This window comes from Gobio gobio, assembly GCF_949357685.1.
Source record: "Gobio gobio genome assembly, chromosome: 24".
In the NCBI taxonomy this organism is placed as follows: Eukaryota; Metazoa; Chordata; class Actinopteri; order Cypriniformes; family Gobionidae; genus Gobio; species Gobio gobio.
The window spans coordinates 21563095-21578862 of NC_137120.1; the positions used below are offsets into that span (position 1 = coordinate 21563095).

Sequence of the window (15768 nt, forward strand, 5' to 3'; positions counted from 1 at the left end):
GCAAGATGCTATCCTATCAATATGGGCCAACATTTCTAAAGACTGCTTTCAGCACCTTGTTGAATCAATGCCACGTAGGCATTTCTGAAGGTGAATGGGGGTCAAACACAGTATTAGTATGGTGTTCCTAATAATCCTTTAGGTGATATATATATATATATATATATATATATATATATATATATATATATATATATATATATATATATATATATATATATATATATATATATATATATATATATATATATATATATTTATATATATATATATATATATATATATATATATATATATTTATTTATTTTATATATATATATATTTATTTCTTATATATATTTCTTTTTTTTATTTCTTTTTTTTGCTGGGTCTTTCCATTTAAATATCAAATATATATAATGGATTGTGCAAACTGTCTCCCCATCATTTTTTCATGTCTAGTGCTTTATTGAACGGTTTCATGTCTAATCGAATCCCCCCTATGGCTTTTGAATGATGTAAAGTAAAGTCTGATTATTATTATTTTTAAAGTGACATTATTGGATAGCAAGGACAGTTCGTGAATCTCGCCATGGAGGAGGTTCACGTGCTGCCATCTAATTGCTCGGCAACAGAGCAGCTGTTGAACGCGTTAAACAAAAGGTGAAGCTCTGAGCTTTGTCCTCCAGACACAGAGAAAATGACACAGACAGGCCTTGGGGAGTTTCTTGTGTACCATGCTTGTGTACAAATAAGCTGCAATTAGTAGAATTTATGAGCGAGCACGCAAACCTGCTGAGGATTCGTTTCTGAGTCAAGTACGCCTGTGGAGTGATGTGTAGAGCACATTTGGTCGAGGTCATCTGACAAATAAACCGAAAACATGTATCAATCAGCCTGAAGAATAATTTAGCTTAAGGCCACAGAACAGAAGCACTCATGCCATGATACTGGGTGTTATTCATAGAACATGAGCAGAACAAATGTTATTGTAATTTGTTCCTAAAGTAATTTACGATACAACATGTTATGTAAGAATAGTTTCATGAACTACTCACAGAGAAATTCGTTCTGCTTGGATTTCATTGTGAATCTTCTATTGCATTTTGTGATAAAAATTGGACAGTTAACATATGAATGATTTTACTAACGATTTACACAGACATTATTTCTGCTTGGCTTTCATGAATGGGATTTGTGTGTTGTGAGAGCCATGGCTTTGCAATTGCTGCTAATAATGTTGTGCTCATGTGGGCAAACCACGGTTGAATCCGGGTCACAACCTCCCGATCATGTTCCACCTGACTCTCTCAGCATTACCCTTACGAAAAAGAAATGTATTCAAGTGTTCTATTAGTATACTACTTTTAAACTAAAAATAAGACAGTATACTTTTAGTCTACTTTTTATATACTTCTCAGAAATATACTTCATGTACTTAAAATATACTTAAATTTGCACTTAAGTATACTTGACTTATACTGACAGAGAAGTCTAAGTATATTTTGCCTATACTTGTACTCAATCTTTTAATCGAGATAAACTTAAAAGTATAATTAAGTATTCAAAGTATACTTGGTTTGTAATTATGTTTAATCTTTTGATTGTGTAGTCTATTAAATATACTTTTATTTTACATAGTTTTACATGCAGTCTTATGAAACTTACATTGTTTGAAAATATTGATTAGAATATTAATAGAAAAGAGATATGTTCCTAATTCTGCGTATCTGAATTTGTGTAGGCTAGTCCACTGGTAGTGTACATAGGAATTTACTTAAAATCTTCTTACTCTTTCCCCGCCACTGACTGAATTTTCCAGCTGTCCATGTTTTCACTGTTATATGGTAGGGGGCGCTATTATACATCTTCTAGTACAGAAACTCCGGATCTTTGGAGGAGAAGAAGCTGAAACAAGTGATAGAAGATTGCTCACGCAAATGTAAAATAACGTGATCATCAAATATTAAACAGCATGTAAATGAAAACTGCCTAATGTTACCGAATTAAATGTCGAACCCATGAAGAGAAAACGACTGTGAAGCTTTGGGGGTGTTGATGCACTCAATCGTCTCCATTTATGTTTTGATCATCGTTCTGAATCTGATCAAGGCTGATCAAGGAATCCGTTCTCAATCTGATCTGTTTGACAAGAATGCGATTTTCTCAACTTTTTGTTTTAAATGTTGCCTTTATTAAACTTACCCACATTCAAGTGTTGATAAAGTACAGTTAAAGGTATATTTCAAATATAAAAAATAAATACCTACATTTGAACATAGTAGTATACCGAAAGTGCAAAAATAAAATAGTTAACTATAAGTATAATGTTATGTTTACTTAAAGAAAACTTACAAGTATACTTGCAGTATAAAACTACTAAACTAGTAGTTTACTGAGAGTACACTTCAAAGTATATTTTCATAAACTTAAAAAAATACTACTAGTAACAAAATATTAAAATACTAGTAGACTTATACGTTCACTTGTAGTAGCTATGCAGTACAAATGAGAAATGTAGTTGGGCACTTAAAGTTTATTACTGTTACACAAATAGTACACTTAAACATACTTTTATATACTAAAAGTGGGCCAATTTAGTCCTAAGCAGTATTGAAATGGTACACTTTAAGTTTACTACGAGTACACATTGACTATTACACAAAGTACTTAAAAATATACTTGAACATTACTTAAGTATACTTCATAAAATGAACTTGTAGAATATTCTTCTTTTTTGTAAGGGTGTGTGTCCTTTGTAAGCAGAAGAATGGAATTTTTAATGGTTAACAATCAAAGCATTGTTTTACATTGTTGTGTAGTTTTACAAACTGTTTACACAACTTTATTCCACTCATGTTTTTCACTGTGTTGTGCATGTGGTTGATATGAACCAGTCACTGTAAAACATGTTCCTGTGTCAACATATTTTGTTGATCCTGGAATAACATTCATGTCCAAAAATATAGTCCTAGTCCTACTGCTAAACCTAACCCTACCCATAAGTTAACCTTAAATCAGAGGGAAATGAATGATAGGTTAAAAACATTAATGTAGAAGCACCTATCACTGGTTGTAAGCCTAAACTTACAGACATAAACTGTAAACTTGTCCCTCAAATCTGATTGATTGATTGGAATTTTGTTCCATGTTCAACAAAGATGTTGATCCAGGAACATGGTGTACTGAAATCACGTTCACCTATAGTGCTCATGTGGAAAATATGGGTTCAAATCTGGCTCGCAACAGTTCACGGTTACATTGCCCATCTCTCTTTGCACATTTAGTCCTACATGAGCTCAACACATTTCTGTGTGAATCATTTGTAAATCTTTTTTATTGCTTTTTCAATTGTAATGCAATTTAATAACTGTATTCAATTCAAATCTGGCTTGCAAATAGTTCAGAAAACCATTCTTATATCAGTTTGTTTGCACAAGAATTTATAAAAAAAATGCACGTTCTTGTGGTGATCATGTGGAAAATCGAATTTGGCTTGCAAATGCAAATTTTCACTCTTTCTCCCCATTATTCTCTTTACTCACTTTAATTTCCCCCCAAAAAAATCTCAATAAGTGCTTTAAAAAAGTGTGGTGGTGTATATCAGTTGCTTGTTTTGCGTGCACTTTGAGTTCCTTTATTCTACCGATCACAGAAGAAGTGACCACCAGGCTATGGAACTCAAGATGCCAACTGATGATGATGCAGCATGCAGCTTGGAACCCACAGATAGGCTGACTACTTGCTCTGACTCGAGAGTATGCAATGCCCAGGAGTGCATTAAAGTCTTCAGTCGCATTTGTTGACAGGCTTAGGGCAGCTCTGCTGTAGCAGCTTAATGATAACACCTTATCTCTTTCTTAACACTTATTTTCTAGTGGGCAAGGCAGACCCGGACTCACTTCCTTTGCAGTCTGCAGAGTGGAAGCAAACAAAGTTTAAATGAGCTATGACTATGTAAGGTTAGCCAATGCCTCTGGCAAAATTAAATGTTCTGCTGACCTTTGTCCTTGTAGCTACACTATGGATGAAAGCCTCATTACGCCACAAACCTATTTAGATGAGGCATGCTATTAGCCTTGATGCCAGACAACAAGGACAGACTCAAAAGACTATTTGGGATCCAGATTGATAAATGTTGTTGTTTGTCTGCTGATGGCGAACGGTCTGATTTAAATGCTAAGCTACCTGACGTAAAGAATGTCAAGTAAGGATACTAATGATTTTGTAGGGGAAACAAATGCGTTGCGTGTTCACACTAAGAATGTACAATTGTACAATTTATAGAAAAAACATAGGCATGAATTAATTAATCATATTAATTAATATGAAAAAAAGGTAAAATAGTTACTAACTGCCATGGAAGCGTTGGAAATGGTAAACTTGCCACTGTTCTTACATGATTAGTTAAATATCTGGTTTCGCCAGTAGAAGTACTAAGGCACATGGCTTTTCAGGTAAAGTTCCTGATCACCTGATGGCTGATCGCTAATGGTGCTGCCTTGTCCTTTTCAGGTTTTGACGCCTACTTTACGTCACGCACACTGGAGAACAACAGAAGAAACGTCTGGTTCGCTGAGTTCTGGGAAGAGAACTTCAACTGCAAGCTCATGAGTTCCTCAAAGAAAGAAGACACTAGTAGAAAGTGCACAGGTAAACGTTAATAGACACTTTTAATTCAATTGGATAATAGTTGCTTCAATTTTAAACTATTGTTAACGTCTGCTCTGCTCATCCAGCATGAGCTGCAGAGTCACACACACAGGACACACACACTGCAGTAGGAATCACATTTCACTGATCACGTCACGAGAGTAAGGTGAGGGGCCCTATCATACATCTGGCGCAATGGCGCTGCAAGTGTTTTTTGCTAGTTTCAGTCCGATGCAGTTATCATTTTCACGTCCTGCGCCACATTGTTTAATTAGCAAATGCACTCGCACCCATCTGTTGCCCCATGGCGTGTTGGTCTGAAAACGACTGCGCCTTTGACCAACAAAAACCTGGGCGCAGTATTTTTTTGTTATTTAAAGAGCGTGTTAGTGATATGCGCCTTTAGGTGGGTCCTCAGCGCGTGTACACTTTGCTTATTACACACACAGGGACACAGCAGCACACAAACATTTTTAAATATGAATAATTAAAGGAATTAAAATGTAAAAGATTATTATTGTGTACATAAATATAAAAATGCCTACATGTCATAATGGATAGTCTTGCGTGTATCAGAATTGGCCTACCTATTTACAGTCATGACGAGCAAGCAGGCGTCATTGGACGAGCAGATCAATTTCCTCACTAGAGAAGCATTTGGTTTTTCTGCTTGCAAATTCCTCCATGTAAATAGCAAATCCACCATGGCACAAGCACAACTGGCTTTTAAAGGGTATGGGAGATGAGACTCTGATTGGTTTATTGCACATATGCCCAAAACACACCCATGACTTAAGAGACTAGGTATAACCCTTTTGGACCAGGCACCTGGCGCGCCAACTATTTTTCCTGTAGTTAAGAAAGCAAAAGTGTATTAGGACACACCCCAAGTGCACCTGCGCCATGTGCTTCAGACCATGCTCTCAGATTGTTGAAATAGGGCCCGAGATGACTGACAAGATCATGGTGGAGGATTCGTTGCAAAACTGAGCCTAAGTGTCTGATAAATGTCTTATCTTGTAGAATGCACGCTCAGCACTGCCGCTCCCTATACACAGAGCACGTACAATTGCAAATTCAAAAGTGAAATTACAACACAAGCTCCTTGATGCATGCAAATTAGGCTACATAAAATAGCCTGTCTCCCAACATCAAACCTCTCTTAAGCTGCGCTGTGTAGTTGTAACCACCTCTTAGCTCTGGTCTCTGTTTTGGTTTCTGTTTGCACTTTGAATATCGTGAGAGTACTTTGATTATGGTTGCACTTATTGTTTGTACTTAAGACTTAAAGGAGCCGTGTGTGATTTTAAGAGGTATCTAGTGGTGAGGTTGTGAATTGCATCCCCCCCTCCCTTTCGGAGCACATATAGAAGCTACGGTGGCCGACACAGGACAAAATTTGGTCGTCATCGGAGAGTGCAAAGAGTGACTGGTGCTCTGTAGAGAAGTTTGTCCGTTTAGGACTACTGTAGAAACATCACAGCGCAAAAAGGTTGATTTCACTGTAAGGGGACCCACAGTGTATGGAGATAGAAATGGCTCATTCTAAGGTAATAAAAAAACATAACGGCACATTAGGTCTTTATACTCCACTGAATACAAAGTTATGTATATTATATTGCATTTCTGTCAATAGATCCACATAAATACTACACACTGAACCTTTAAAACTGTTATTAATTTGTTTGTTATTTATACTGTTATTTTTATGTTCAATTTGTGAACAGGAGTTCAATTAGGTGGTCACACACAGCCTCAATCAGAAGTTCTGGAAGCTCATCATTTATGTACAGTAAGGTCTGAAGAGACACATTTGAAATCATATACGAGAGAAGCCAGTCACTTGAGTATGTGGCAAAACTTTTACAGTGCTTGAGTATTGTTGTCTTTCAATGCACATGATAATTCATACTCAGAAAGTAGAACTGGAATGACATTCATTAAGATGATGAGTTAAAACATTTTAAAATGCACCTGCAGACTATTTTTCCAGTCATGAAATTTGTCATTGAGGATTTCTTAAAAATACTGTGTAAAAATCTCTCCCAATCTTGTGTCTCGTCTTATGAGCTAAGTGTCTCATCACACTACTAGACTTTAGCATAATTAAAGGATTAGTTCACTTCAAAATGAAAAAAATATTTTACTCACCCCCATCTCATCCATGGTGTTCGTGTCAAAATTTTTTGTTTTAATTTTTTGAGGAAAACATTCCAGGATTTTACTCCATATAATTATATTGCAGACTTCAATGGCAACCAAAATGTTGAAGGTCCAAATCAATGCAGTTTCAAAGGGCTTCGAAGGGCTTCAGAGGCTCTGCATCAACCCAGACGAGCAATAGGGTCTTATCTAGCGAAACGATCGGTCATTTAAATTTTTTTTTTTAAATGTGTGTACTTTTTAACTTAAATGGGTAAATTCAGCTTAAAAAGTATTAAAAATTTTTTTTTTTTTTTTTTAATTACAGATCGTTTAGCTAGGTGAGACCCTATTCCTTGTCTGGGATCGCGCTGAGCCTCTGAAGCCCTTCGAAGCCCTTTGAAACTGCATTGATTTGAACCTTCAACATTTTGGTTTCCATTGGAGTTTATTATGTGGAGAAAAATCCTGGAATGTTTTCCACAAAAAACTTAGTTTCTTTTTGACTGAAGAAAGAAATACATTCAAATCTTGGATGAGATGGGGGTGAGTAAAATGTCAGGAAACTTTAATTTTGAAGTGAACTAATTCTTTGACAGCAACAAATCCGCTGGTAATACAGTACTTGATTAATGTAGTCAGGCTGTTGTTTTTGGAACATGGTGACTGGTTCACCACCTAATGGCCAGCTTGGAACAGCTAATAATCAGCTTAGACCTGCTAATAACTAGATACCATGTTCAAAGCTACCAGCTTTAGCTGATACCGGCAGGGAATTACAAACCTGCCTGTCTATATTACAACACTTGCTGCAGTGAATGAAACATATGAAAGTTACCACCGTTTTCCTAGCTTTTTTTGGCTAAACCTGAAGAACCCTGTCAGGCTTATTGACTCTGGCTTATTAGCACTGCGTTTCTGAATATAAAGCACATTCTCCTCTGTAACAGAGCTCTCAATTACATAAGCTTCCCTTAGCTCATCATGGCTAGTTCAGGCTGACTGGTTCCCAATTCCCAGTTAGCTACAAGACAGAGTACACTTGCATGAAGACTGTCAACTGAAATTTGAGAATATTCATAACAGGATAGCAAAAGCATGCAAAACAAGGTTGTTTTCTTCTCTTACTTTTAATATTTTAGGTGTAGTGTTGGAGGCAATAATCCAAAATTGAGCAGAACATTACATTTTAAGCAATGATATACATAATTACTAAAGAGCTATTTCTAAGTCGTAAAATAATTTTGCAATTGTATATTGCCTGTTTTTTTATCTTGTAGCCTGTGGTTAAGTCAATATCTGCACAAGGTGTAAACACTGGAGTATCTAGAGTAATTCATGTAAGAATCAATACTATTGACTACATGCTGACGAAATAAAAAGCATGACAAAGAAATTGTTACCCAGAATTGTTCTGTATTGTATAATCCGTCCCTTCAAATGTTTAATGAGAAATATGATGCTTGTAAAGAAATGTATTGATATGTGACCACATTAAAACTGTGACAACTGTGACTAATGACGTGCATGACTGTCACATAGGAAAAAAACAGAGGACAACAACTTTTTTGCTGCAGGATCCAGATTTTAGTGTGAGGACCCAATGCAGTACCAAAACTGTTTATTGCTCGAAATGGAATGGTTTCATGCTCTTGGCAGCCAATAATTCACTGCACGGAACACATTGGAGCACATTGCAGGTCTAGCAGCTCTAATCAGCGTAACCTAAATGGTCCAGGTCAAAATTAAGTCCTCTAAATAGTAGCCATCTGATCTGCTATCTACACCACATTGAGCCAACTTGGATCAGGTACAACTTTGTGACTGCCGCCTACACATTATATCAAATTCGTAGTAGCATAGCACCAGCCTCAGACGGACCACCGGCACGCCCACAGATCGCCCACAGCCTGTTTGCAAACCGTCTGATGCACATTGCACACAAAGACAGAAAGATCTGACTGAAAATAGTTGACCTTGCTGGTCACTGTTGTGCATTTTGTATCCCATGATTGTTTATTATTGTGGTACCAAAATTTTTTGTACATTTGTTCCCACTAAATGACATAAAAACTCAAATTCTGATTGGTCACTTTTCATGTTGTTCCAACAGACCTTTCTTGGCTAAGTGGCCAGTGTTTGGCCAGAGTGAGTTGCAAACTGGAAATAGTAGGCGATTGATCAAAAGCCTGGCTATCAGCTAGTGGTAAAATAACTGCTAAAAAAATAGAGCAGCATGGCAAACAAATAAACAGTCAATCTGAGCATTGGTCCACAGATTGGGAAGGTGTATGAAACACCCATATAGATTTTAAACTCCAGACTCATCACCCATGCAAGTTTAATTTGCTATCCAGTACAGTAGGTGACGATAATGCTCCTAAGGAGTTGATCGCCATTAAACAAGAAGAAGAAGAAGAACAAATAAACAGACTTCTTGGTAGTTCAAACTTGCCAAGTTCGACTCAGGAGAACGAACTCCAGAGGACGGGAGGACACAAGTCTGGTACTCTGCTAATGGAACAGCAGCGTTCTTGATAGCATCACTCAGCTCGCTCTCACACCGGTTATCTCTATATGTAGTATATCTCTATATTTTAGGCTACAATAAAACAAAATATGTCATAAAACACCATTCTCACCACTCACCACTCGTTTCACAAGTCCACGCGAACACAAGTACAGACAAGAACGCATATTGAGAAATGGCCAATGTCACAAAATACATCAACTGCCAGGTGATCACCGATACTGATTGTGGAGTTACAGTCTTTCACACTTTCCCTTCCAGTCACAACCTTTAAACGGGTCATGAACTGTTTATATATGTATATATATATATATATATATATATTAGAGAACCGTAAACCGTGGTTAAAAACCGTGGTATGTTTTGAACCGTCGACTAACTGTATTGTTGCATCCCTAATATATATATATATATATATATATATATATATATATATATATATATATATATATATATATATATATATATATATATATATATATATATATATATATATATATATATATATATATACTGTTGTCTGAGGTCAACTTATGACGTTCTCGTGGTTTTTACATTCAAAAACATCATAATGAATAAGTAATAGGCTATTTTCTACCCTGGTTTTGAGCCTAGCTCTTGAAACGCTCTGTTTTTATGGGCATGCAGCATTGAAGACTTGGAAGTAAACACCCACTGCTATGATTGGATAACAGTTTTGCAAATTATAATGAACTTCGGCTCCCCATTCATGTTTTGGTAACTTCCAATGTGGAGAAACAGCAACCAGAATGATTGGCCCACAGGGCTCGCAAAATGTCTTTATCAAACAAACACAATGATTTATCTCTCCTCCACCCGCAATTAACTGGAATATTATTTTTTATCACTTGGCAGGCCCGATCGGTGGATATATAACTGTTAACCGTGCATAACACATGCGCGTGCGTGTATTTCACTATTTAAGTGCGAGCCCTGGCCCATACATGTTCGAGTCTGATCACAAATTGCAGGACAATGAAGCAACTAAAATACAAAGCCTGTGACAGTGTGGAAGTTATGGATGGACGAATGAATGAATGAAGGAAGGAAGGAAGGAATGAAGGAAGGAAGGAAGGAAGGAAGGAAGGAAGGAAGGAAGGAAGGAAGGAAGGAAGGAAGGAAGGAAGGAAGGAAGGAAGGAAGGAAGGAAGGAAGGAAGGAAGGAAGGAAGGAAGGAAGGAAGGAAGGAAGGAAGGAAGGAAGGAAGGAAGGAAGGAAGGAAGGAAGAAAGAGGCATTTATATAGCGCCCTCATATGTACTACTGTACACCCAAAGCGCTTTGGGTCTCTTCTCAACCACCGCCAGTGTGCAGCATCCACTTGGATGAAGCGACGGCAGCCACAGTACAACAGCGCCAGTGCGCTCACCACACACCAGCGAAAGGTGGAGAGGAGAGAGTGTAATAGAGCCTAATCAATGGATGGGGATTATTAGGGGGCCATGATTTGTAAGGGCCAATGGAGGGAATTTGGCCAGGACACCAGGGTTACACCCCTACTCTTTACGAGAAGTGCCATGGGATTTTGTAATGACCACAGAGAGTCAGGACCTCGGTTCTAACATCTCATCTGACGGACGGTGCCTCACTAACACCTCTACCAGCAGCTACCTAGCTTTCCCAGTTGGTCTTCCAGGCTCAACCCTGCTTAGCTTCAGTGGGAAAGCTACAGAGTGATATGGCTGCTGTTATGTTTAGTTAGACACGTACATAATCAGTATAAATTAAACGTAACAATGCAATACTATATAAAAAAACTTTTTTTACTCAGATAATTGTGTTGCATCATTCTTGTCAGATCCAGAAGGCACAGCATTGTTTTTTAATCTCATCCTGTCTGCAAATCCAGTCTCTTGTTTACAAACTAATCCGGTGAAATGAAGCAAACAAATGCAATGTCTTCCCCTGGTGAGCTGGATCTTCATTAAAAATAAAGTTCAATCACGCATTTTGGAATCCGAAGGAAGCTTATGGCATGTTTGAAACATGCCATACGTTTTATTGCTTGGAAGTTCGATCTGGTTTAGCTCCACGTAGACCTGTTATTTATCTAACATGCCAGGCATTAATCGGTAGGTGGGGCTACAGAATTAGGCGTTCGTCTTCTTCGGTAAAGGCTGAGTTTCAGTGCTCTCTGGTGTCACGGGTATGTACATTCGTAGATCGATCGTTTGCTGAGCCAGCTGTCAATAAAAGCTTTTCTTTTACTAACAAGGAAGTTTTCAGCTCTGAAACTTACAGGATATTCTTATATTACCATGACCTTTTATATAGCAAAAGCTCATGGGAAAGTTGATTAATTCATGACCTCTTTAAATCTTTTGGATTAGTACTTCATTGAATTGTATATACTAGTGATGGGAAAAACGATGCTTTTCAATGCTTTGAATCAATTGAACCAATTGCTTCGCAAAATGATTCACTGTTACGAAGCGTATGAAACGCCACACGCTGTTGACCCCTGCTGGTCAGAACAGTGTAAATACAACAAAAACTCAGGCCAAACATGCATAAAACACCTTTTACAAACACATTGCAAATGTTTTATTGAAAGTAAAATCTATCAAATGCAATTAACTAATCATCTAATAAGATTAAACATCAAGTTTCTGTGTATGTGTTCTTTTATACATTTTCAGGGCTTGTTTTGTTTGTATCATGGATGGCTCAGCTAAACAGTCCAATAAGAGACTATTAACTATTATTTCTTTTAATTACACTAATGTCTAATTAAAACATCTACACATGTATAAAACTGATCAGAGATCCAGTAAAACCCATAGACTTGTTCAATGGTTCTCAGTGAATCTGCATGATTCATGGGTTCACAGAGATCATCACCTTATGTTCAAACCGGAGTCGGAAAATGATGGAGAGACTCAAGTTACTCAAGTAACAACATGTAGAATGCATTGTGGCCAGAGAATATATGCAGCAGGAAGATAGAACAGGTATAGTTTATTTTAATAACGTTTATAACTTGTGTTGTCATCTTGCTTTTATAACACGCTATTGGATTTGTGTTAAATAACTAAATAAATGTCAATAAATACATTTCAATAAATGTGAAAAGATGGATGCGACAGCTTAAGCAGACTCCCAAATGTACTGTCCTACAACAACTCTTCCTCTTCTCACCCCCTTTGTTGCATGTTCCCGGGGGCAGTTTATGTAAATTTTAGGGTTAGTGATGTCACTGACCCGTGAAGAAGCTTGTTGTAGTCCCAACCATCTGTTTGTTGTATTCCTTAAAAAGTGATTTATTTAAAAGAAAATATCTCCCTTTGCTTTGAACTTTGAGCGTCGTAACTTTGCAGATGTTGTTTATGCTCAAACAGCAACATTACACACTAACTAAAGTAAAGTAAAGTAAAGTAAAATCATAATCAACCACCCCTTTAACACCAAAATCCTCACACAGTAAAATCGGACTCCATTTTAACTCTTGTAACCCAACCGATTGGGCTCTATCATTACATAGCATATTACTATAGGGAGGCTCATAAAAATGGTCACAATTTCTTGCATATAGAATACAGTTGTCTGTCCTATATTCGAGAGCTAAATGTGAACTCAGACCCACTAGACAAATAGTTGTCTTATAGCTTATTTAGTGTGATGCGTTGTTTTTTTTCCCCATGTGTGGTTCTGCTAACTCACAGAAATAGAGATATGAGCTGTATGTCATCCAAAAGTTTTAGATCCACCAGTTTGTTGTCTCGGAAAGACGTAGCCATTGAGAAATCTTGTTTATTGAGTGTCCTGTCTGCTCCGGGAGTCTCTGACCAACGAGGTGAGATATTCAAGAACTGGAGGTGACGGCAGTTTCTGTCAGCGACAGCTGGCATCGACACTCTATATCAGCTGGAGACGCCGTCGGTATGAGGGTCAATTTACAGACATCAAGGGCCCGAGTATGTGATGAGAGAGAAAGCACATGGTGCCGTCCCTGGAACAACAGTGTGCGCTGGAGGGCAAAGGAGAGTCAGGTCTGATGGATGACATGGGAGAGGCGAGAGAGGAGTTGGCTGTAGTCCAAGATCACAGTTGCACAAGAGAAGATACAATTAAAGATGGCTGGATTAGAAAGTCACTGTAGATGAATTTGTAATACATTTTTGGGTTTCTCTGGCACGTTCTCCACCTCCAACATTAATAAGACGCAATGAGATAGATAGCAGCAATATTAATAGTCTTATCTGTCAGTTTTTAAAACAACCAAGCACCAAACACACATTTTGTCAATCAATATTTTTATCTTGTTTTCTTGTAAGAAAAACTAGATGTCTTTAAAACAAGCAACATTTTGTAAGATAATTAGAAAATATATCTTTAATTTTTGTTTATAAACTTTAATGTTTTATTATAAAGATGCACTAAGTTTACTTTTTTTAAATGAAGCATTACACAAAAGTTAGCCATTGATTACTTTTTTTGCGAACAAAGTGTCAGATAATAGGTTTTAGACTCAAATTAAAGTATTAATCTGGTCATGTAATCTCAACATGACAAAACATCTTTAAATGGCCTACTTATATGAGTGGAGCCTTCATGTGACAAAAATAAAATTTTAATTGAGACCACTAGTATTTAAAATATACTGTCTTTGTTTTTTCTACATTAATTTGGAGATTAACTGTGAAATTATTACATTATAAAATATATGAAAAACACATAAAACTAAATTGTTTTTAATAACGATTAGAAAATGTTTGATTTAATCTGGTTATTTTTTTTAATCGTTTGACAACACTAGTAAAAATCAATTGCAGTGAAGGAAAATTATGTATGTACCTAGAATTTTGTATTATTATTATTATTATTATTATTATTATTATTATTATTATTTGGTAAGCCTAGACCTCAATAAATGTTGCTAGTTTATGCTTAAAACAAACTTTTTACCATTCTTTGCTTTGTTTTTGTTTTATTTATGGTGTAAGAAAAAAAAATGTTTTAAGGGGACATATTATGCCCCTTTTCACAAGATGTAATATAATTTTCTGGTGTCCCCAAAATGTGTCTGAAGTTGCAGCTCAAAATACCCCCCAGATCATTTATAGCTTGTCAAATTTGGCCCTATTTGGGTGAGAGCAAAAACACGGCATTTGTTTGTGTCCCTTTAAATGCAAATGAGCTTCCAGAAGAGGGCGGATCCTTTACATGAGCTTCGGATACTCCGTCAACAACAAAACAGGTGAATCTCACTCAGCCAAAATGTCAGAAATAACCAGTTGTGGTCAGCAATTCCACAGACAGAGTTCAGCAATTTTCCATTTATGTTTTAATTTGTGAGGGGACTGAGAAGTTGTCATTTTCATGAAGTTGTCTATGCTAAAAGGGCAGATCATCAACAGTCATTGGGGTTTCCCTACTCTTATGTAGGATTAGGGGGAAATATGAAACAGCGCGTTATGAGAGATTGATAATGATTGATGGGGATTATAAAAAAAGTATTGGGTAGACTTTTACCATTATAGGCTGATTGTTTACACACTGTGTACACACATCTGTGTTCAAACACCTTATAAAAGTGAATATTGCATAATAGGTTTAAGCCATTCTATGAAAAAGTCTTAATAATATAGTAATAATATCGTCAGTTTCTTATGTAAATGTCTTAAAGTCTTTAAATATTTTGACCACAAAACGAGACAAATGCTCTAATATAAACATGTTTCGCTGTGTTTTTCCCCCCAACATTTGAATGCATTTAAAGCCCTTTTTGGAGTGAAGAGCACAGGACTCGCAACTGCACTTCATGAAAATGACAGCTTCTCAGTCCCCTCAGAAAAGACATAAATATCCATAAATGGAAAATTGCTGAACTCTGTCTGTGCAATTTCTGTTATCATCAGAGTTTTCTATATAAATGTTCAGAACGATGCACTTGTGTTTTTGCAGCCTTGTACTAAAATCTCTTTATGAAACATTGCACGGGCTGGATTCTGTTTGTGAACTGCTTCGAAGTCAACATGAAACACAACACATCTTACTTACGCAATGTGACATCAAGATTTCTGTGACTGAAAAGTTGTCATTTACCTTTACATTAGCATTTCTGCTTTACATTTGTCATTCTTGTAAAAGTAGAGATACAAGTATTTCTTATTTTTTTGTTTGAGGGACAATAACTGATATATATTCAAGGAAACAAATGTGAAAACCTCATTTACTTCCATAACGTAGTGCATTTTGAAGTGAAATAGGCCAGGATTTGGTTTTATTTAGATTTTTGTTTTGTGGATTGTAATAGCCGAGCATTACACGTCCAAGCAACATTTTTATTGACAGTCATAGACAACATTTTTGGGGAATGTGTATCATTGATATGAACCCATATAAACATTTTGATTATTTCAAATGTGTCTCAAAATATATTTCCTGTCTTAACATTACTTTTTGTTTGTGTGTGTATATATATATATATATATATATATATAT

General features: G+C 36.5%; 1 protein-coding gene across 2 annotated transcripts in view; it reads left to right on the forward strand.

Annotated features, from left to right (window-relative positions):
- The window catches only part of grm7 (glutamate metabotropic receptor 7), a 428364-nt gene that overhangs the window by 255310 nt on the left and 157286 nt on the right, over positions 1-15768 (forward strand). For both annotated transcript variants that reach the window (XM_079808358.1, XM_079808357.1), the window contains exon 5: positions 4495-4632. In XM_079808358.1, the coding sequence (XP_079664484.1) occupies positions 4495-4632 (138 nt within the window). The remainder of the gene's footprint in view (positions 1-4494; positions 4633-15768) is intronic.